The 23,336-nt window shown below is 37.2% G+C and overlaps 2 protein-coding genes across 9 annotated transcripts in view; one reads left to right on the plus strand and one right to left on the minus strand.

Moving 5' to 3' along the window:
- The window catches only part of RARS2 (arginyl-tRNA synthetase 2, mitochondrial), a 78,129-nt gene that overhangs the window by 51,850 nt on the left and 2,943 nt on the right, over positions 1–23,336 (plus strand). For 2 of the 7 annotated variants that reach the window (XM_053904666.1, XM_019442822.2), the window contains 12 exons: positions 357–515; positions 1,536–1,642; positions 2,779–2,874; positions 5,909–5,969; positions 7,496–7,572; positions 8,052–8,176; positions 8,759–8,826; positions 8,912–9,021; positions 9,402–9,497; positions 10,500–10,574; positions 12,152–12,215; positions 12,684–12,755. In XM_053904666.1, coding sequence (XP_053760641.1) covers positions 357–515; positions 1,536–1,642; positions 2,779–2,874; positions 5,909–5,969; positions 7,496–7,572; positions 8,052–8,176; positions 8,759–8,826; positions 8,912–9,021; positions 9,402–9,497; positions 10,500–10,574; positions 12,152–12,215; positions 12,684–12,755 — 1,110 coding nt within the window. Of the gene's footprint in view, positions 1–356; positions 516–1,535; positions 1,643–2,778; positions 2,875–5,908; positions 5,970–7,495; positions 7,573–8,051; positions 8,177–8,758; positions 8,827–8,911; positions 9,069–9,401; positions 9,500–10,499; positions 10,575–11,997; positions 12,122–12,151; positions 12,216–12,683; positions 12,756–14,484; positions 15,259–16,557; positions 20,825–23,336 lie in introns of those variants that run through there. The other 5 variants (XM_053904662.1, XM_019442823.2, XM_053904664.1 and 2 more) reach the window with 5 other exon arrangements.
- The window catches only part of SLC35A1 (solute carrier family 35 member A1), a 33,492-nt gene continuing 24,797 nt past the window's right edge, over positions 14,642–23,336 (minus strand). For both annotated transcript variants that reach the window (XM_019442825.2, XM_019442826.2), the window contains 4 exons: positions 20,249–20,315; positions 18,213–18,389; positions 17,631–17,765; positions 14,642–15,564 (listed from right to left, as the gene is read on the minus strand). In XM_019442825.2, the coding sequence (XP_019298370.1) occupies positions 15,437–15,564; positions 17,631–17,765; positions 18,213–18,389; positions 20,249–20,315 (507 nt within the window). In that variant the 3' untranslated portion in view covers positions 14,642–15,436. The remainder of the gene's footprint in view (positions 15,565–17,630; positions 17,766–18,212; positions 18,390–20,248; positions 20,316–23,336) is intronic.

A 23,336-nucleotide genomic window follows, 5' to 3' on the forward strand; every position in this document is an offset into this window, starting at 1 on the left:
CTTGGAAGGGAGGGGAAAATTACACATTTTATTTTCCCTAACCTCTATCAGAAATTTAAGTATTTTCTTCCTTTACTACATCACAACCTTAAAAAATGATTGGATAACTTTCAGTGTAATTATTTCCTTTATGAGCATATGTGTTTTACTTTATGCATTTAGAAACATTTTGAGAAGGGATTCATAGGGTGCACTAAGGGCCCATGGCAAAAAAAAAAAAAAGAAAAGAAAAAAAGATTACACTCTCATGAGGGCAGTTGGCTAACATTTAAATGAAAGTTCTCAGGATTGTGTTTTGTTCCATTGAAGGTAACAGTGACTAATGTACTTCATTTAATATACTGTTATGCTTTTAGGTTTATGTACAAGTTAATAAAGAAGCAGCAGATAATAAAAATGTAGCAAAATCAGCGCATGAGTTCTTTCAGCGATTAGAACTGGGTGACATGCAAGCACTTGAACTGTGGCAGAAATTTCGAGACCTGAGCATAGAAGAATACGTGCGGATTTACAAGGTGCCCACCTACTCTCCTGTGATGGGGTGCTCTTGACTGGGACTACTGAGGAATGAAGTTGCTTCCTCAGCTCATGTTTTAAGATTAGATTTGTCATTCCATTGACAATTAGGACCCACATATTATTATTTGTGCTGAAAGTTGGAGCTTTGAAACAATCCTGTGAAATTCACAAACCAAATATCAGGTGGCACTCTAGTACTCTGTGTCAGTCTGGCTTCTCTTTTCTGTCTTCTGTTCATTCCTTCATTTTATCTTAATCGTTTTTTTCCCCTTTCACTTCTGTAAGGCCTGTGTGTGATGCATATAAATTTGTTCGTTTAATAAACATTTTAGGGAGTGGGAGAAATACAACAGTGAGTAAAGGAAATAGAAGTACTTCTGTCTGGACTTCACATGCCAGCATGGAGATGGAGAGCAAATTAAAGACAATGGGGATTAAACAAGGACATACACAGTCTGTTAGGTGGTGATGATGCTGTGGAGAACAATGAAGCAGGGGAGGGGAGACGGAGTCTGCGAGTACGTGGAATGAAGAGAGTTTCATTAAAGAAACCCATGTGGCTGGAGTAGGGAAGCAGGATGAAGAGCTGCAGGAGAGGAGGTGGAAGAGGTTGTAGGATGGGGCATGAGGTAGGACATTCTCCAGAGCTGCCCAACCTTGCTTCTTGCTGTGATGGAGATGTTCCATGATGTGCTGCCCAGCAGCATAGCCATTAGCCACCGGTGGCTATCCAGCACTTGAAGCATGAGGAGTGTTCCTGAGAAAGTCAAGTTTTTTATTTTATGTAATTTGAATAGCTGTGTGGGCCCAGTAACTACCATATCAGCACAGTACTATTGTGAGGACTTGCCTGGTGTGGGAAGAGGTAGAAAGTTTGGTAGAGCAGAGGAGTGACTTCATCTAATTCTTACTTTCCCAATCTGGGTGACAAGACTGTAGAACATCCTGTTTTGTCTTAGGATAAGATAATAGGACATTTAAGTAACTTCCTTTCTTTTGTTTCTGAATCCTTTTAGCGTCTAGGAGTACACTTTGATGAATATTCAGGAGAATCATTTTATCGTGAAAAATCTCAAGAAGTCTTAAAATTGCTGGACAGTAAAGGACTCCTGCAGAAAACAATGTATGGTCAGGTTACTGTTCTTTAGTAAAGTTATTTCTTTGGGAAAAAATGATACTGATATAGTCTCTCAGTAAGAACAACAGAATGTGGTGTGCAGCCTTCCTGGCATTTTTTTTTGTAGTGCTTTTTGCTGTTCGAAGTACTTTTCCACATATGGTCTTCTTGCTGCCATGACAAAATCCTGGTCAGGTTGGAAGAAAAGTTGTTAATCTGCTTTTTACGTGTGAAGAAACTGAAGCACGGAAAGTACAAGTGACTGGTCTAATGTCAGACAAGTTGATGTAACTGGAAAAAGGAAATAAAACTTACATCTTACTTAGCCCTGCCTTTTTAAAAAACCACATCCTGTTCAAAATGGATTTAAGGCATATTATGTAAATAGGTATAATACAAGCTTTTGAAAGAGTAAAATGAGGAAATCAGGAAGCGAGGGCAGAAAAAAAATAATACAGAATCAGGGATGATAATGGTATATCATCTAACACACTGCCTTACTTACGGTAGATTTCTAATTTAGCTTTGAGCTTCCTGTCAGCCAGACAAACAGTACCAGTCATAGGAGCCCAGGCATCTGTAATACAGAAGCAAACCAGTTGCTTAGAAGCACCAGTTGTCATAGTACCAAAGAGCTTCTCTTGTCATCTTTATGAGGAAGACATGGAGAACATCAGTAATGTCCATAAGGCAGATTTTTGCATCTCCATCTACAGATTCTAATTTTTGACAAGGCAGGAAAGACAGTAACAAAATTCCATGGTTTATTATTCAAGGGTACTTTTTCTGGCATGTTAAAAATTAGCCCAATATTAAATGCTATAATTTGAATTAGAAGAATATGATGTTTCACAGTTAAACAGCTGAAATCTCATGTTTCAACTGGATATGCTAAAGACTTTCTAAGTACCTTATCCAGAGCTACAGAGTTTAAAAAGATAGGACAACTAAATATTAATTATAGCATACCCATTCTTAATAATTCATGGTCCCATTCCTTGTTTTTCTTCATTTGGTTATACTGCTTATTGCTACGTAAGGAATAAAAAATAGCTTCCAGTTTGCCAAAGATAATGTTACAGATATTATACTTTTAAAGGGTCTTACTCTATTTCTTAAGAGTTACCTGTTTGCATTTCTAGAAAAGGAACAGCTATAGTGAATCTTTCTGGAAATGGTGACCCCTCCTCAATTTGTACTGTAATGCGAAGCGATGGGACTTCTCTCTACGCAACCAGGTTTGTATGTAATGGTGGGGGGGGGAGGGGGGTCAGCATCAGAATGTATGTGACTTCATGTGCTTTGTTGTAGGATCAGTGCTAAAACAGTCATTTTATCCTCAAAGCTGTTACCAAATCCTAGTTTCTAAATCTCTTGTTCTCATCACTTCAAGATGTATTTATTGGGCGTCTATCTATTGCCAGTTATAGTTCCTGGAAAGGTATAACATCATCAGAAAAGTGACTGAAAAAGATTATTTACAGTTAGTTAAACATCATAGGATTTCCACAGCCAATAAATACATTGTTCAACAAACTGAAAACTGAGGTACCTCAACTATAAATATTTTCCTGTTGTACATTGGCAGGAAGTATACACTAGAAGGTGGTCATATTGGCTCAGTGGCATCCTCTGTAAAGATTCATCTACCATGCACATGAGTAGCAGTCCTCATGTAAAACAGGGTAAGGGAGAAGTAGGCCATGTTGCCTTTTTTTTTACCCCTTCCAACTGTCTGCATGACTGACTCCTGTGGAAAGGAACAGTCTAGTCTCTGTTAATCAGTAAGAACTGGAACTTACATCTTATCAAGCACATTTATATCTGGGACAAAGCCAATAGGAAGGAGAAGATAGGACCATAAAAAAGACACACAAGCAAACATGGCCATATTGAAACACTTTTGGCAAAAGGCTCTAGTGTCTTCCAGGCTAGAGTTTTATATTGGATCATAAACCCACTTTTATAGTATAATTAAAGTATTGATATTTATTGTTGTTGTTAACTACCATCATTTGTTCCAAACAGCTTTAAACAACCATCTGATTCTCTTACTCTCCGTTAGAAAATTGATCTCTTTACTTTCTATTACTTTTTGGCATTTCCCTTTATCATTTCCATGTAATTATAGTTAGGAGGTGAGAAGAACCTGTGTATCTAAGAGGTACATTTCTTTTTCTAGATTAAAAACAATAATAGAAAAAATATTTTGTGCCGGCCAATAATTGCTGGACAGATTAAATAAAGAAACCTTGAGCAGGGGCGCCTGGGTGGCTCAGTCGGTTAAGTGCCCAACTTCAGCTCAGGTTATGATCTCACGGTTCGTGGGTTTGAGCCCCGCGTCAGGCTCTGTGCTGACAGCTCAGGGCCGGGAGCCTGCTTCAGATTCTATGACTCCCTTTCTCTCTGCCCCTCCCTGATTTGCACTCTGTCTCTCTCTCAAAAATAAATAAAACATTTTAAAAAAAAGTGTCCGCCCAGAATAGAGGTTCCATGTCATTTTAGTGGTCCTGATTTGGTTATTTTTCTTGGGCTGTCATTCATTAGGTCTAGATTTTTCTGTATATTTACCTTAATACCTATATGTTTCTCTTTGAGACAGTAATTGTGTTTTTTGCCATTTGCCAAAATGTTTAGTGTTTCACCTTGCTCGAACTTTGTTTCTGCCCTTTCAGTGGGTTCTTATAGAATACATCAATACATGTGGATGTGAATTAGAAGAGTAGTTATAACAGACAGAAGTGTGGGAGAATACTAGCAAGAGCACAGGGTGAGGCTGGGGACCTTCTTTGGGCTGGGTCCCTACTTTGAAATGAGAGGCCTGAACTAAATGATCTGGCATTCTTCTGCTTTCAAATTCAGGTTTCACAAACTCAGCCTAGAGCTTTTCTTTATATTCTTCTCTTTAATTATTTCATTGGATCAAAAGGCTTCTCTTTGTTTTGTCCTTGGGTCAAACCAAAAATATAGTGGGGGTATATATTTGTGACTTCATCTGGGGGATAATCTTCTATACTCGTGTTTCACAACCTTTGTTTTTTTGTTTTTGTTTTTCCATTATAATCCCTCTCAGGAGCCTTTTTAGCCTGTTTTTCCTGCTTGCCCACCTCAGGAAATGTTTAATATCACAGATCTCCTGTGCATCTGTATGTGTTGTGTGCACATATGTGCTTTATACATAAAAAGAATAAGATTCTGTTGTCCCTCAGGAGCCAGTTTTTGCCTCCGTTGTGAATGCATGCTCTATGTTCTATTAGGATTAGGAGATGGGCAGTAATGATGTTTTGATGCTTTCCATCATTTCAAAAGATCTAGGACCTTTTAAAATCTTCCCAGTGTCATATATTGTTAACCAAAAATAGCTTTGATTTTCAATTTCAATATTTTCATAATTTTGACTTGAAATTTCACTGTTAATGGTTTGGTTTTCATTATTTCATACTAGATGCAAACTGAGTTTTTTATACTTAGAGAAAGGAGAGTTGAGTTTTTGTCAAAGGACTTTCTGGTCTTGTACAGTGTTTTAGAAGGTAGGGGGCGCCTGGGTGGCGCAGTCGGTTAAGCGTCCGACTTCAGCCAGGTCACGATCTCGCGGTCCGTGAGTTCGAGCCCCGCGTCAGGCTCTGGGCTGATGGCTCGGAGCCTGGAGCCTGTTTCCGATTCTGTGTCTCCCTCTCTCTCTGCCCCTCCCCCGTTCATGCTCTGTCTCTCTCTGTCCCAAAAATAAATAAAAACGTTGAAAAAAAAAAATTTAAAAAAAAAAAAAAAAGAAGGTATTGCTTATCACTGATTCAAAACTTTTGAAAGTCCTTGTAATAGGAGAGTAGCTAAAAGATATCTGTTAAGTTACCACATCACCTGTGTTTTAAATATGTTCTTTAAGAAGGTATACTGCCGAAAAGTGACACTCAGGTGATTGTTCCCAGTACAGGCTTGATGAACAAATCATAAAACATTTACCTACAGACACTTTGCCTGGAGCTGCTTTAGTACTACTGCTTTTCCCAGAGCTTATATTTACTTATTTTGTTGTTTTTTTTTTTAATCTTTCCACAGTACTTTTATTATTGTTGCTTTTCCCAAAGCTATTTTTGTTAATTATTACTTTATATGAAAGTATGGTACTGGGATTATATAATCATAAGCAGTATACCCTAGACTGTGGAGTAATAGGAGTTCTTAATTAGAAAAGCCTCATTACTATTAAATACGTAAAGCAAATTTTTTCCCAGATCTGCCTAGTAACTCTTAATTTATGGCCATATTTTTCAGAGATCTTGCAGCTGCTATAGATCGAATGGACAAGTATAATTTTGATACAATGATTTATGTGGTAAGTAATCACAATAAAGAACAAAAGATTATGATCTTTACCTCATGAAAACTGCAAAGAAAGAAGTTAATTGCCATGTTGAAAAACTATGGAAAAATAATCTTGTCAAAATATAGAAGAAATTCAATGTTAGGTTTATTTAAAAAAAATTGTTTTGGGGCGCCTGGGTGGCGCAGTCGGTTAAGCGTCCGACTTCAGCCAGGTCACGATCTCGCGCTCCGTGAGTTCGAGCCCCGCGTCAGGCTCTGGGCTGATGGCTCGGAGCCTGGAGCCTGTTTCCGATTCTGTGTCTCCCTCTCTCTCTGCCCCTCCCCCGTTCATGCTCTGTCTCTCTCTGTCCCAAAAATAAAAATAAAAAAAAAATTAAAAAAAAATTAAAAAACGTGGAAAAAAAAATAAAAAAAATTGTTTTATGTTTATTCATTTTTAAGAGACAGAGACAGAGCACAAGCAGGGGTGGGGCAGAGAGAGAGGGGGACACAGAATCTGAAGCAGGCTCTAGGCTCTGAGCTGTCAGCACAGAGCCTGACGCAGGATTCCAACTCAACGAACCGCAAGATCATCGTAAAAAAAAAAAAAAATACCCAATTCAGGAAAATAGTTATGTGAAATGAGTATGTGCAGGTTACCATAATGTACTTTTTTAAAAATAACTATTTTAATAATTTAAGACAAGTTTTAAAATAGTACAGTTTCCATGGACCCTTCACCCAGCCTTCCCCAAAGAAAATATCTTAATATAATCATAGTATTTTATCTATACCAGGAAACTGACATGGTAAAGACCTTAGTTAAAACATGTACTTGCATGTGGGCCTAAATATATTGGGGGGAGGGGAGAGATCACATAACCATCACAACATTCAGAATAAAGAACTGTTCCATCATGAAGCAAACTCCATCTTGGCAACCACTTAATAACCCCCCCTTCCCCCTAACCCTAACCCCTGGCAATCATTGCTCTGTTCTCTATCACTACAGTTTTGTCACTTTGAAAAGGTTATATAAGTAGAATCACAGTAGGTAACGTTTTGAGATTGGCTTTTTTCACTCAGCAATAATGAATGCCCTTGAGATCCACCCAAGCCGTTGTGTGCATCCAATAGTTTGTTCCTCTTATTGCTGAGGGTTATTCTGGTCTTTTCTTCCCTTTCCTTCCTCTCCATGTGCAACCTCCCTTTCCCCTAAGAAAAAAAAGTTGCCGTTATATACCTTATTAGAGCTTAGCTTTGTCCTTCTTGGAGATAAAGGTTATGATAGCTGAAAGAGAAGGAATTTAAATAGAATATTCAAGAGATTAAAGTTCGTATTTCCTTCTGACTCGTGGAGTGCTACAGCTCTTATTATCTTGTAGAACACTCAGCTTAGACGTTCTTCTACTGGCATCCTCTCTGTGTGCTTATTTAAAATACATCAATTGACAATGACTCTGGTCTGTCAAAACTCAAATATTTTGATTTATGTCCAACCTGTTTTTGTAGGTTAACTTATCACTGTTGTTTTAAATACTTTTTTTCCCCCCCAAGACAGATAAAGGGCAAAAAAAGCATTTCCAGCAAGTGTTCCAAATGCTGCAGATCATGGGATATGACTGGGCAGAAAGGTAATGTCAGCACAGTTCTTAACTGCCTGCTTAGGATCATTAAAGGTTTGTTAGGTCAGCCAAGTCCCAAAATATACCAGGTTGTTGAAAATTGTTATTCAAACTTCATTTCTTTGTTGCAACATATTGGTGTAAGAAAAGCAGATTTGTTTTTTACATTAATTTAATGTCCTTATTTCTAACTTACAAACATTTAATATATGTGTCTTTAGTAGACATCTGTTCTCAGTGGCTTGATGTCCAAAATTCGTAATCCCTCCTTTTATTTCACAAAGGCAACTAGTAATTTAATCACATGCTAGTGATTATCTGTACAATGAAGCTGTGTGTTTAACATCTTTTGTGGCATATAACAAATCACATCACATTTTAATTTGTTAATTTTGAAAAGCCCCTCCGTGAGAGTTAAAGTTCAGACTACTCTCTGAAAGGGTATTGTTACACACTTTGATCATCAGTTCTTTTCTCCTTCATTTCAGGTGCCAGCACGTGCCCTTTGGAGTGGTGCAGGGAATGAAGACTCGAAGAGGAGAGGTTACCTTTCTGGAAGATGTTCTAAATGAGATTCGATCAAGGATGCTACAGAACATGGCTTCTATTAAGAGTGAATTCACTTTATTGTTACAGTCACAACTTACATGCCACTTTTATGTTCTACGGACTTCTGTGCAGTGTGATTTGTTATGACTGTCCCTCTCTTAATTTTCATTAACCTTGTCAAAAATAGCTTGCACTAATTAGAGGTGCCAGAGGTTTTAGACTTGCTGCTTGGTGTCATTCAGTTCAGTAATCTGCACTGATACAACACTACGCCTCTTTCATGGATAGCTTCAGCATTGTCATTCCACTGTTGGAGTGCTTATGTGAAATTCCTATGTATGTAATAGGAAACAGGTCACAAGTCCTGGTGGCTTTGTTTAGCCTTGGAAAAGTAAGTACCAGCTTTATCTAATGTCTCACAAGGGATATTCATGAGAAAAACGAATTCATGTTTCTTTCCCTTTAATGTAGGCAGGGGAACATCTTTATCCAGTGTCAATTAGCCCAAATTAGGGAAATAAACTGCCCACTCTGAACCTGTTTGTTCTTGCTGGCAGCGTATGTTTTTGGCAGATTCTATCTCCTTCAATCCCTGATTCTGAATGGTTTCATGTAGGTTAAAGATAGCTGCCTTTGTCTGTTTCAGCTACCAAAGAAGTGGAGAACCCACAGGAGACTGCAGAGAGGGTCGGGCTTGCAGCACTCATTATTCAGGTCTGATAAGACTGCATCCTGTGAGACCCTTTTGTTTGGTACTAGAACAAATCCCAGCACTAAAGGTTTACTCTTGTCGTTTTAGGACTTCAAAGGTGTGCTCTTGTCTGACTATCAGTTCAGCTGGGATCGTATTTTCCAGAGTCGTGGGGACACAGGCGTCTTCCTGCAGTACACGCATGCTCGCCTCCACAGGTGAGGGGAGTGTGCAGGGATGCATGAGCCGCTCTGTCCTTCCCAGGGTGAGGCTTGGTTGATGTGCTCCTAAGATCAAAGTCATATTTGCTGGGCTTCTCAGACATCTGTTCAAAACTAGTTAGAATTACAGTGGACCACCTGTTAGGTTTGGGGTTTTTTTTTGGGGGGGGGGGGTTAAAATATTTATTGAACACCTATATAAGAAGTGCTTTTGTATGTTACCTTATTCTGTACTCAGAATAACCCTGCCAAAGAATATACTCCCTTTTTCTGAGGGAAGTAACAGATTTAGGAAAGATTAAAGCATCATGATAAACTTCAATTAGGTGTCCTTGGCTGACTTGTTTAATCCGTTGTTTTTAAACTTTTGATAACAGTTTGGAAGAGACTTTTGGATGTGGTTATCTAAATGATTTCAACACTGCTTGTTTACAAGAACCACAGTCTGTTTCCATTCTTCAGCATCTTCTCAGGTATGGGTTTTCTAGTATTTATTTAGTCTTCATCTGCCTAGTGAAATGACTGTTGGGGGTTTGCTGACGACTAGAGTGAATAAGCCAGTAACTAGCTCCTACCCCATCCCCCTGCCACCAGACAGCAAGCGCTTTTCCTGGAGGTATGACCAAAAAGCAATTTATCTGCTCTTTGAGGGCAGACAGAGGACATAGTCAAGGTCAATCCTTGGGACTTAAAAATATTATCACTGATGAATCGGCACAGGTGCCTAACATCTTCTGGGTCATGGTATGAGAGTAGAAAGCCTAGTAAAGCATAAATTTTTAGTTTTGGAAAAGCTCATCTTCTCCTCACCCTCTTCAATAAGTGACGGAGAATCTCTGCCTTTGTACAGCTTCCATGAGACTATAATCCTTCATTTGCTACATGGTTTTAATTCACAGTCTCAGATGAATATCTACTTGATGCCCCTACACTGGGCAAGAGACCATACCTTTGAGCTCTTTCAAGCTTTGTTGGTAAAGCCAGACTTGTCAGGAGATACTAGTCTCTGGAAAGGATGTGGGTAGTTAACAAGGCAGTTTTCTCCAATTGCCACACAGTGGTCAATGACTCTTTCCTGGGATCAGGAGTAGTTTTCTCACATTTGGCTAATCTGGTAGGAAAAATAAGCCAACCTGGTTTCCTTGGCATTGAGGGTAGACTCTGTTTGTTAGTTCCTAGATTATGTTCCTAAACATGGCTGGAGGCTTTTTACATTCACTTTAACAGCCATGATTTGAGTCCTTGTTCTGGGCTAGGCCTAAGGGATATCAAGATGATTTAGAAAGTACCTGCCATCAAGGAATTCGTAAGAAAGAAAACTGCGCCTTTACCTTCAAATGCACCCAAGGTCCTTTTCCATATATACCTTCTACTCTTAATGATTTCAAGTCAGCCTTACATCCAAGATCTTAACAGCTTAGTGTAATACGTGCATAGTCTTCCTCTGCCAACTGCTGCTGTCATGTTTCTTTTAGGTTTGATGAAGTGCTTTATAGATCATCTCAGGACCTTCAACCCAGGCACATTGTCAGTTACCTTCTAACTCTAAGGTACCTATAACCTTGCTGTTTTCAGGTATTAAAGACCTCTGAGACCTGATCTGAAAAAGGACCTTTCTTCTAAAGTCCTCCTATAAACAAAACCCCCAGCCTAAAAACTGAGGTACTTTAAGTTATAGGAATTCTTGCTTCATTTTTGCAAATCAGCAATTAATATTCATTTATTCATTCAGTGATATAAGGTACAGTCACTGAGTCTTTTTAACAGGAACTAACAGCTTTGTCATGAGTGGTTACATAACAGTACATTTGTGTTAAGATAGAGTGAACATAAGAAACCATGTTAGGGCACTCAGCCCAGCCTTGTTGGATCAGAGAGGGCTTTTTGGAGGAGAGGAGTTGATACTAATCAGGAGTAACAAAGTCACAGAAAAGGAAGAAAAAGCCCAGAGTTGAACAAGAAGATGATACTGAAGGAACTACAAGCATAGTCCTGGGAGGGGTGAGAAATGAGTGTGTACACACCTTTTTTCATGTATTAGGGCATTTCAGCTTATTTTCAGGGCAGTGGAGTCCATAAAAAGATTTTAAGCAGACATAGAAAAATTAGCCAGCCAGAGAATAGAGAATGAACTGGAAGGCAGATCAGTAACACTTGAATAGAAATTTCATAGTAGCTGTTTCAGAGTTCTGAATAGAAGTTGAGTATCTTCTAGAGCAACAGCTGTTATCTTTCTATAAATCTATTTAAGAAAGGAAATATTTGCTTTTACTCAAGATTTACTGAAATCAGATTTATTGGGGTTTTCTTGATTATCCTTTCTACCTGCCTTCCCCAGATTTAAATAAAAATTTTTTCCCCTTTAAATTCTACATAGTCAGAGAGAAATAAAGAAGCCAGAAAGTCTTATTAAATGTCAGTTAAGGGGCACCCGGGTGGCTCAGTCAATTGATCGTCCACCTTCAGCTCAGGTCTTGATCTCGTGGTTCAGTTCATGAGTTCGAGACCCACATTGGGCTCTCTGCTGTTAGGCTGTCAGCATAGAGCCCACTTTGGATCCTCTGTCGCCCTCTCTCTGCCCCTCTCCTGCTTGCACTCTCCCCAAAATAAATAAATATGTTTTTTTTTTTAAGTCAGTTCGACATTGAAACAATGTCATATGCATAATTTCTCTGGCACATTGTTGTATTTGCTGCTATACCTGAACAGAAAAGATGCTTTAAAGAGTGGCCCATGTTTGTGTGGTGTTTGTATTTGATAGCTAGTCTCCACCCCACCTCCTCACCATTCAGAGGGGGAAGTCCAGGCCACATTATACCTTTCATCCTAAAGATACCTAAATGAGAAAAAACTAATTATTAGAAAGGAATCCCCTATCTTTATAAAACACTGAAATCACCACCTTAATAACTTAAGGTATTAGGACCAAAATCTAAAGCTTTAGTTTAATGTGTTTTACTTTTCTTATTACAGAAATGCAGTGATTCAGGTCTCAGCTTTCCAATGTTGGATACATCTTTTAATGGAGCTAGGCTTTGATTTCTTTAAGTTGAGGCAATAAAATACCAAGCTTGCATGTTACAACAGGAAATGACTTCTGGTCTTCATTTCTCTCTTCCCGTTTCAGTCATCTTGCAGGTATGGCACACAAGACACTGCATATAAAAGACAGTCCTCCTGAAGTGGCTGGGGTACGTTAAGTGTTTTCTGTGTTATCTTTAGCATCCTCAGGTTACTATTACTGAGTCTTTCTTGTAAATGTTTCTAAAATAGCATCTCGTTTAACTGCAGTAGTATACTTACAGACTCAGGTGGTACTTAGAATTGGGCTATAACAATCAGTGTTTTTAGATTTTCCAACACACTGGACTTTGAAACACATTTTCCTAAGAGTGAGGAGTTCCCCATATCTGAAGCTGGGCTGTATAATGATAGTGTCACTCCCACTCCCCAACTCTTGGGGTACCTACCAGTCATACTATAAATTATAGGATGCTAAATTTGTTTTTCCTTACTGACAGCAAATCTTAGGGCACCCTGAGATACTGTTCCTACTTTAAATTAGAAGAAAATAAGAATTACTCTTAAAGATACTCTTCTTTACTCATGTATTGTTAGCCTGTTGTTGAACATTAATCATCCTTTGTTTTATTTTATAGGCCAGACTTCATCTTTTCAGAGCTGTGCGTTCTGTGCTAGCCAATGGAATGAAACTTCTTGGAATAACACCTGTATGTAGGATGTAATTTCTAATTAAAATAGCAGCTTTTTAATTACTAAATGAATTCTAGTTCTCTATTCTTATATGCTTTGTTTAGAATTTAAACTGTTCTGTATCAGAATCTATATTTTATTAAGCCTAAGTGATTCATCAACTTATTAAATCTTTACCTTAAAAAATCAACTGAGTTCCCTCATGGTCCATAAGTACTAAACAGAGTTTTGTAAAACTAACTCAAATCTTCTAAAATTCACTGCGGTCTAATGGGGATAAAGGATTAAACTCCAGCTTGAGGTTTTTTACAGTGTCATTCTTCCAGAAACTGTTCTCATAACTGAGATTACCTAATGTTCACATCAGATAAAACTGATGAAAATATTTCAATTTTCTTATAATAATGGCTAGTTCTGAATCAATTTAGGGACACCAAAATTAAGCTTTTTTGCTAATACAGATGAGAACCACTCCCAGAGAACAGATCTCGTGCTTATCTTTCGTTAATCTGTACAGGTAGGTAATTCTTATTATGTGAACTTGGGAACTGAACAGATTTAAATAACAAGGAATTACTGACAGGTATGGTACTAGGATCTTTTTGTAAAAATTAGTCCATTAGTTAAACCATAATTTGAAATGGAGTTTCTTCAACTTTTTTTTTTTAATGTTTATTTTTGAGAGAGAGAGAGAGAGAGAGACGAAGTGTGAGTGGGAGAGGGGCAGAGAGAGAGGGAGACAGAATCCTAAGCAGGCTCCAGGCTCTGAACTGCCAGCACAGAGCCAGACCTGGGGCTCAAACCCACGGACCGTGAGATCATGACCTGAGCTGAAGTCGGATGCTTAATTAACCGACTGAGCCACCCAAGTGCCCCTGAAATGGAGTTTCTTACACCATTTCTTTCATGTACCTGCATATCGACCAAGGATATTTTGCATGATTTGTTTAGGTAACATGGGATGTGCTCTGTTTGATCAGTACAGCTATCCTCATCTGCCAGTATTTCCATTCAGGTCTACTATAATTTATCCTAAATGTTGCTACTAAAAATCTCCTGAATGCGAATGACAATCATCTACTTTTACAATAGAGAAGCAATTTAGCATGAACCAAAACTTCTCTAATTGAATGAACACAGTTTTATATTGGCAAGTATGGTACACCTTCTTAGTCCTAAAAAAGACTTATCCATGCAGTCTCAATTTTAAATAAAGGTAGCTTTCACATTACTATTTTTTTTAACCTGTATTTTTGAGAAAGCACAAGTGGGGGAGGGGCAGAGAGAGGGGGGCAGAGGATCTGAAGTGGGCTCTGAGCTGACAGGCTAACAGCAGTGAGCCCGATGTGGGGTTCAAAGTCATTAACAATGAGATCATAACCTGAGCCGAAGTCGGATGCTCAACCGACTGAGCCACCCAGGTCCCCCAATTACTAATTTTTAAAGAATCATTAATATTTCCTTAGCACAAACTAGCCATGGAATAAAAATGTGTAACTGGAACATGTTTTTCATGTCCTATATCCTTCTCCACTTGTTTGCAGAAACGTTCCCCCTTCCCAGATCTGTGGTAGCCACCTCAGTATTTGAACTTCGAGTGAAATGACACAGGGACAGTGATGGTTAGAGGCCAGTCTTTCCAAAAGCAGCTCCCTGAAGACTGTTGTTTACGATCTCCTATAGCTTAGAGCCCTAGTTCTGATTGTAGTCTTTCTTATAAATTATAAACTTTTTTTTTTGCTTCAGGTTTGCCAAGAGTTGGTTTATATGTCATCAGAGAACCCTAACTGATACAGTTCCAACATAGAAAAAATGAAAAATTTAATGTTTTTGGTGTTTGTTTTTTTTTTACATTTTGCATTATTTTAATGGTCATAATCATGATACAAAAAGTGATCACAGATTGCATATAAATAAATTAAGTTTATTGCTGAATTTCCCCATTAACATTATAGAAAAATTTTTAAAAACACTAAAATTTCACAAATTATTGACAGCCCAATAGTTTTAAACATACTTTATAAAAAAAAGTACAAAAGTGACATTAGAAATATTTTTTGAAGAAAAGTAGATCATCTAACAGCAAAGAAATACGAATCCAGACAATGAATGGCACAAATACAGCACTTAACAGGAGTACTCCGTCACCACCCAGAAGTCATTGCCTGCATTATGAAATAGATTCAGTTTGAGAAGTTAAACATTCAGTTTGTTTCTGAACTAGCCTGGCTTGGTTATGCCTCTCTTTTGTAAGAAAAGAGCTAGCTGGGTCTTACTGCTGCTGGGATGAAATACTGTACATGAATTGGAGAACAAGGAGGGGTCATCCTTCTCCCCTGGTTCCTGAACAAGAAAACAGTTCGTACAGAAATGGCTTTGGCACTTTAACCCTTAACCTTGTCCCAAACCTTGTTACTTGAATATTGTATCCTCACATGATTTTTTTGTAATATCATACCCTCTCCATACTTTTTTATATACATTATATATACAATAAAAGTCTTTCATTCTGAAACAAAACAGGTTGACCCAAAACAGGTCACATTAAATCTTTGTAGCAGTTCATTCAGATAGCTTTCTTCTTAATTCTTATGACACAGTTAACATGTTTTTGTTTAAGCTACCTTCTCGGATTGACTTAAGGCTCTAGTTTAATGCAAACAGTTCTTGTCTTGGTAAGAGTCTTTTGAGGCTGAAATCACACACCACTAACTCTCTCTTTTGAAGTTGTTTCTCCCTGTTGGATGGATGTAGTGTCTTGTCTGGGTAATCCATAGAGATATATAGAAACACATACAAGAAGAGTACCCAGAGCAAAGGTGGGTGCTGAAAAGAAAAAAAAATTAATCTGTATCTGTGTCCTTAAAACTATATAACAATAATCCATTTTAAATTTTGAAATCTTTCAATTATAGGTTTATACCATTAGATCACATGGAAAATACATCTATAAGTGTTCTATTTTTATAGACGGTAAGGTTTACAGAGAGAATCAATTCTGGCTCTCCACCCCCAAAAAAGGTACAAAGAGACTGTAGGCTTTGTGAGAATACGAGTATGCCTGTCCCAGACCACTGACAACATACTAACTTCCCTATATGCTAAATTTTTAAAGGATTTTTTTTTTTTTTTTTAAGAGAAGCTTAAGGAGGTTCCATGCTGAGCCCAACATGGGGCTCAATCCCATAACCCTGGGATCATGACCAGAGTCCAAATCAAGACTCGACACTCAACTAACTGAGCCACCCAGGCACCACCATCCCACACCATATGCTGTAATTTAAAAAAGAGCAGTGGAATGTGGCTTTTCCATGGTACTAGAAACCTGTAAAAATTTAGAGTAAAAGGTAGTTGAGCACAAAATTTCGAGTTAAGTAACCAATGACTCAAAATGATTGAAGATTTCTGAAAAGGAGATGAAATGATGATAGTACAATTTCATTTTCTGCTAGCCTTGTCTTTTTTCTTTGTTTTGGTCTTAATCCTGAAAATCAGGACATAAATTACAACTTGCCCAAACTTGACAAGTAAGCATTTCATACATAAATGTTTATGTCAAAATCTATGTCAAAACTGTATATTGTTCCAAACTGAACCAAATTCTGTATGGAGTACAACAGCACAATCTTATTAGTTTTAAAAATGGCTTGCAGAGAAATGACATCAAGCTATGATTTTATTAGTTCACTCCTAACAAGAGAAGACTAGCTTTCCCGTCAAAAAAAAAAGGGGAGGTAAGTTAAATCTAAATAGAAAACTGGAAGATGGGTAAGATGTTCTAATTGAAAAGCATTTTTTTTTTTTTTTACTGCCCCCAAGTATTCCTTAGGAGAAAAGGCATAAGGATTTGTTGAGCATAAGGATCAGAAGTACAATTAAAAGTTCACCAAAATCAGGTAAGAAATATATCTAAAGGAGGGCCTATAAGTAGTGATACTGAAATGGTAAGTGGTTGGCCTTCTACAGAATACTTACTGGGTGCCAGGCACTATTCTAATCACTTTACCTAAAACAACCCAGGAGACTATCCGTCCCACTTTACAGATGAAGAAACTGAGACACAGGTTAAGTAACTTCCCCAAAGTTGCACAACTAATAAATTTTTTTAAAGATTTCTACAAGCTTGATGTTCCTCTATTTGCATTTATAACAATAATCAATTTTAAAATCAAACATAAATACAGGCCAAGTCTGTTTCTTTTACTTATTGCCGATATTTCACAGATTGTGGTATAATTGATCAGTAAGGAAAATGATTATTACAGCACCCTGAAATGTTAAATAATTCAGGATCCAACTTAATGCTGGGTGTAGGCTAGGGAAGTCTATATTAGAAGGACTAGTACAGTGATGGTGCCAGAATGCCAGCTATCATAATGAATTTTGTACTAATTACATATTATAAGAAACAAAAATACCTTTATACCTACGTCCAAAAGTTAGGAAGGTACAAACTAAGGGGGACATGAAAGAATTTTCTGTTCTTTCCCCCTCATAAAAAGCCTTGTTTACTGTAACTGCACTGCTGAAAATAATCATTCCCTAAAGTCCTTGTATTTCCTTGCAAACCTAATCATACTATATTCACCGAGAAGTATTCAGGTTGTCTTGTATCTAAAACCAGGGAAACAGGGAGGTCCTGACTACAGAAAGGCTCTTTGTAGTAACTCAGTAGCCCTGTCACTTTCAGTAGAACCAGTACCCCTCAGCTAAGCTCTAGGACCATGGAAACAACCTCAGTACTGGTGACCCACATCCCATAAGATAATGAACTTCTGCGTTTGTAGAATAAACTATAACAAAACAAGGAATTTATGACCAACTGCCATATTTAAGGAGTCAAGGAAGTGAGAAGCTCTTTTAAAAACTTAAAAATACAAACTAAGACATACTTATCTGCAACCCAAATAGCATCACTGAAGCGATGGTAGAAAGGACAATGGCTGCTGCTGCAGAAAAGCCCTTCATGATGTTGTCTGTGTACTTGACCACGACAGAAGTGTAGAGGCCTCCAACACTTGCAAGAACTTGTATACAGAAAGAAAGAAAATCTTAACACTCGAAAAATGAAACATTCTATGATGGTGAAGCAGTTTTCACCCCCAGAGATGCCATACTAATTTACCTAGGAAAATACGATTTTCCTTAGAAGCAGCCATCTGAGAGAGTTTGTACTAAAATCGAGTAATAGTTCCTATAAAACAACATTGTTTTTCACATGCCCAGAGGACTATGTGCTCTACTACTAAATTGTACACATTTATTGCTAACACATTAGATACTACTGATCGTGAAGGCAAAATTGCTTTGGGAGAGTTACGCCACAAAGTCAGTCAATAAAACCAAAATTACATTTTCAAACGTGTTCACAGTAGCAGAGGAACAATTTCAAAATGCTATCAAAGGCTTAAAACAGACTTTTTTTTTTTTTTTTAAAGGATCTACCCAGACCTTGTTAATTCCTGGATACTTACAGATGACAAACCAGACATAATATGTGTAACCATAGAAAAATCCTTTTTCTTTAATTTCAGCTCCATCTGACAAGTAGACGCCAACTAATGTCACAACAATCCCTGATAGATACATTTGAATGTTTCTCACCCAGAGGGAAGTGTCTGAACTCTTTAAAACTTTTTCAAAGTACACTCCTGGAAAAAAATTAGATATGCAAATATGAAAGATATTAAAAATTAATTTGAAATTCCCTTCATTTAGAACAATAACCTAGACCTATGACAATATAAAAGTATATGATTCAGGGAACAAACACATTTTACATCAAGTGCACATTTATTATGCTGGTTGTGACATGGCATTTTGACATTAACAACATGTATTTTTATACAGCATATAAAATCAGTAACTAAGAGGGAATTTTCTAACCCACATACAACAGGAAACTCATAAATTATTAAGAACAGTTTCTCCCATTACTGTAGCAGTAAGATCACAGAAGCTTTCTGTTAATGCCAATAATAGACTTCTTTTGGTCAGCAGGAAAACTATACTATTAGAGTCAATTATCTTAATCATATCCCTCTAATATCTGCCTAGTAATGAAAACTCCCAGCTTTACAAAATAACCTATATAATAACCGCTTGGGATTTTTTTCAGAGTAACACAACCAAAATAAAATTTAAATAGAAATTGCTGAGTGAAGCCATTTTCCTTTAAAGCAGGGTTCCACAAACCAAGTTCTTAATGTCAGAAAAACCATGAACTCACTCACTAGATAATACATTTTGTATGTATGTGCATTTTCTTGGGGTTGAGGGTCCATAGTTTTTCCAGATACTCCAGAAAAGCAAATGACTCATCATACACATGCAAAATCACATACCACTAAGTTTTATACTTAAAATGAACACATGGAGACATTCAAGGATATTAAAGATTTTCATTATAAACACATTAATTACAGACTTAGAAACTGCCACTCAAATACTAATCAACTAAAAATTATAATGGAAAAAAAGGTTGTTTTTGGTGAATGTGCGCTAGAGCCAGAGAACGGAAAGAAACATGTAATGGTTATTCCTATTCCCATTTTTAAAAGTTTAATAGCATATTTCTTGGGTAACTCAATTTTTATTTCTAATTTGCTAGTTCCTAAGGATAAAAATTTAGCATGATGCTATCATTAAATATATGTCTCAATTTAGATCTTCCCCTTTTATCAAAGATCTTTTTCACAAGCAATATTTCACTTCCACATCCAGCCTACTTTCCTAGTCAAAAATAAAAAGAATCCTAACTCTTGAAATAGCACAAATAAAGATAAATAATAAAAACATAGCTATGACTAATATATTCTTTACTAAAAGAAAATTCAGGTTCTTCTCTATTGGAACTATTTCTAAAACATATGTTGCACTTAACATTAATACCTTGTCTCTTCTTGATTAAGTGGAGGATTGTTCCTACACATATGACTCTAGACTTCCATGTTTATTTTATGTTAATGATTTCAGTTCTCATCCCTCCCTTTTTGGCTGTTACTTTTATGTATTAACTTTTCGGTGAGGTACTCTCCACCCCACCCCCTTTTCTCCCTACTCCATAATTCCTAATCTATTAGAGGAAGAACTTGAGGGTAACAGGAAAAAACAGATACTGAGCTGGCAACTTCATATCCCACAGCAAGAGGATATTGCCTGAAGATAGTGCCACTTCCAGGAAATGGAAAGAGGTACTGGAGCTTTCTAACTGCTCACTTGTCCATTGTTAGAAGTCTTTGTTCACTTTTGGGTTCTTATCTGGACTGAAGATGGTCAACATGACATAAATATGTTCTTAGATTACTGCAAGTATGAGTAATGTCTTAGGTCTGAACCGAATTAAACACTACCACACATTTGCTGAAAAAACAGCTGACACAAAACTATAAGTAGGAAGATAAGCCTTATTGGGAATAAAATGGTTACAATAAAATAATATAAACTAGATCCCTATTTAATGTTTTTTTTAGAAAATTTAACAGAATAAAGCAATGCATTTATGATTTACCTGCAAATCCTGAGCACAATACAGCAATAGCTATAGCGCCAAACCCTAACAATGGGTTCTGTTCCACCTGCAATAATGTTTCAAAAGTTGTTAGTGACTCATAAATAGAATTCATCCAAGAGATCAAATGACTACAAAAATTTGTTATGGTTCTATTGAGAGTATGTGCCACATCAGACACAGCTAGTCTACAGACTAAGATAGAAACAAACAAAAGGCCATCCCAGAGATTAACCAAAGCACTTAAATTAAAAAGCTGTCCCTCAAATTGCACCCATGCTTACCGAACATGTGTGCCTATTCCTAATAACAGGCAGGCAGTCATCCTAGCACAGAATTTTGCATTGTCAGCCTGCCTCTTAATTTTAACTTCTGCCACCACCTTAACTCAAGCCCTAATAGCCTCAATCACAGAAATGGTAACAGTTTAACTCTTGTATTTCCTATCACCTGCAGAATGAAGTAACGACTTTAAGATTTCCTACTTTACTAAATTTCTATCAAATATTAATAGTATCCTTCTATGTACCAGATACACTGTCTTATGTACTAAATGAATAAAAATAAAAGATGATACACAGCTGTGGTTCTTAAATAGTTCATGGATGAGAGAGATTGACAGATGTATATAATTCTGTGCTAAAAGATGCATGTATATGTGCCCTAACCTATTTCAACTTTATTTTCTCTTTCTTCCCTAAACTAACCCTTAAGGAACTTTCATCAGTCTTTCCTCAGAGATAAATACTATCTCAGTAGTAACACTGAAACTAAAGAGTAGAGACATATGACTATACTATGACAAGCACATACCTTGTTCAAAATAAACAGCCTGATATAGGTGAGTATTGCTTTATGTTAAATGTCTGAGAGAGAAAGCTTGGTCTAAGTGATTGCAACTGTTATTGTTATTAATGACTTACTAGCAAAACGTGAGAACAGATGACATAAAAAGTTTAATGGTCATCACTAGAAAATAATATGGCTTCCCTAAGAATGAGACATACCAAATTTCCTTATGAAGGGATTCTTAGTATGAGGAGGGGAATTCTATAGAGACAGTATTTTGGAAAGAAAAAAAAAAAAAAAAAAAGACAAATCTAAATAATATTTTTGTGAACCAGACAGAAATGTATTGAGAATAGTAGTACAATTCTATCCATAGCTGAGTGAATTCTCATACAGCAAAGTGCTAACGGAATAAAATCAAGCTAGACCAACAACCAATACCAGTTTGCTAGGCATATGAATGAGCCACCTTAGAAACATCCCCTAGGCCCAGTCAGGCCTTCAGTTGACTGCTGCCATAGCCAATATCTTGATTGCAACTTTCAAGAGACCTCAAGCCAGAACTACCTAGCTAAGGCACTCTCAAATTCCTGGCAGACCTATAAAAACTATGAGAGAAGAGAAGGATTATTGAGCAAGAGGGGGGAAAAGTCCAGCTAAAGAGAGATCTAAAAGCATAGCCACAGAACTCTGGTCCTCTCCTGTCTAAATTTTTAGGGAAGACCCAAAGACATATTTGTCGAATCTGTAGAACACTAACAACTCAAAAACCTAATAATGGATAATAAGATCTGGAAGGACCTCAAACGCCTGAATGATGAACCAAAGCTAACAAGATACTAAAATAAATACATCCTGCATTTTGGTTAGAAGAAGCAGCCCACTGCACATGACACATTTGAAATAAACTATGTTGTGTGAAACTCTGTGTATAATCAGTTATTGAATGGCTATCTTCCCTCCACCTCCCCCCAGAAACTTATAGGCTAATTTAACAAATCTCTAGTATTCAGAACAAAAGAGGTAATTCACAAGTTACACTTCATCTGCTCAGTCAAAGGCTAGAGACAGTGTGAGGTTTTAAGACTACTGAGGAACAATAATGAATGCATCTAGAAGAGAAATACAAGGAAGTATTGGGGCAAGAGGAAGGGAATCAAGAAATCTCTAGAAAATACAGAAAGAAACAACAAGGTTGTCTCAATGGGGAGGAAAAAAAAGACCTGGAGGGTGGTGATGTGACACCTCAAATATCCAAAGGATTATCCTATAGAGTTGGTAGGGAATTGAGTTATTCTGACAAGAACAAAAAACAGAGGCAGTTACAAGAAGCTGCACTTTGCTTAAAATATGAAAGAACTTTTTGTAGTGGTCCAAAAGTAGGAAAGCTGCCCAATAATCTGCTTTAGCTTACTAAGCTTTTCACATAAATTACCAATGTGCAGTGGACCTAACATCTTTCCTAATGGTGTGAAGTGTTAAAGTTCATATTTAACTTTTGTTTGCCTTATTTCCCAATAAATTTCTTTCTCTGCAAGGTCTACAACTAAATTAAATGTGCAGTGTATATTTGATCAGTGTTTTGAAATGCCACCAGAATATAAGCATGTTTAAATATCATGTAAAAACCATAAACATTCATTGTAACCTCATTTTCCGGGGGGGGGGGGGGGGGGGGGGACCATGTAGCTTTAGGCTAGAAACTACGTAAAAAATAACTGACTTCCTACTTGCACACGCCCTCTATACATCTCCAGCTGCCTCATACCTCTAGGAGAACCATAGTCTTTTATTTGCTAAAAGGTGAAGAAAGTATTTGATTGTAAAGGAAAACTCCTGAAGGTCATTCACTAGAGTCCCACTTCCTAAGTCTCTTTGGGAAAATAACCTAATAAAGTATACAACATATTTTTGAAAATCAGGTAGGTACCATTTAAGTCTTAAATTGAAAATTAGAAAGGCACTTTTGGCCCTGTTTTAGTTATATCAGTAAAAACACTACTCCCCCTGTAATCCCTATCACTGACAGTGGGAATGTGTGCAAAAAGATTACAAGAAAAACTTTCTGAGTTCAGAGAAAGGATGAAAATTAGATGAAGAAAACTTCCCTTGGTGTTCTTGAGAAAAATGCCTAAAAGAGGCCTGTAAGTTTTGAACATACAAACTGTATGAAATTGGCACAATTTTAGTAACAGGTTAGCTATTAACTGTAACTTTAAACAAGTCACTTCTTGAGACTTCAATTTTGTGGAGTCTGAATGGCTCAGTCAGTTAAATAACTGACTTAATTTTGGCTCAG

The sequence above is a fragment of the Panthera pardus genome, unplaced genomic scaffold, assembly GCF_024362965.1.
Source record: "Panthera pardus isolate Hobbes unplaced genomic scaffold, ASM2436296v1 HiC_scaffold_17, whole genome shotgun sequence".
Classification (NCBI taxonomy): Eukaryota; Metazoa; Chordata; class Mammalia; order Carnivora; family Felidae; genus Panthera; species Panthera pardus.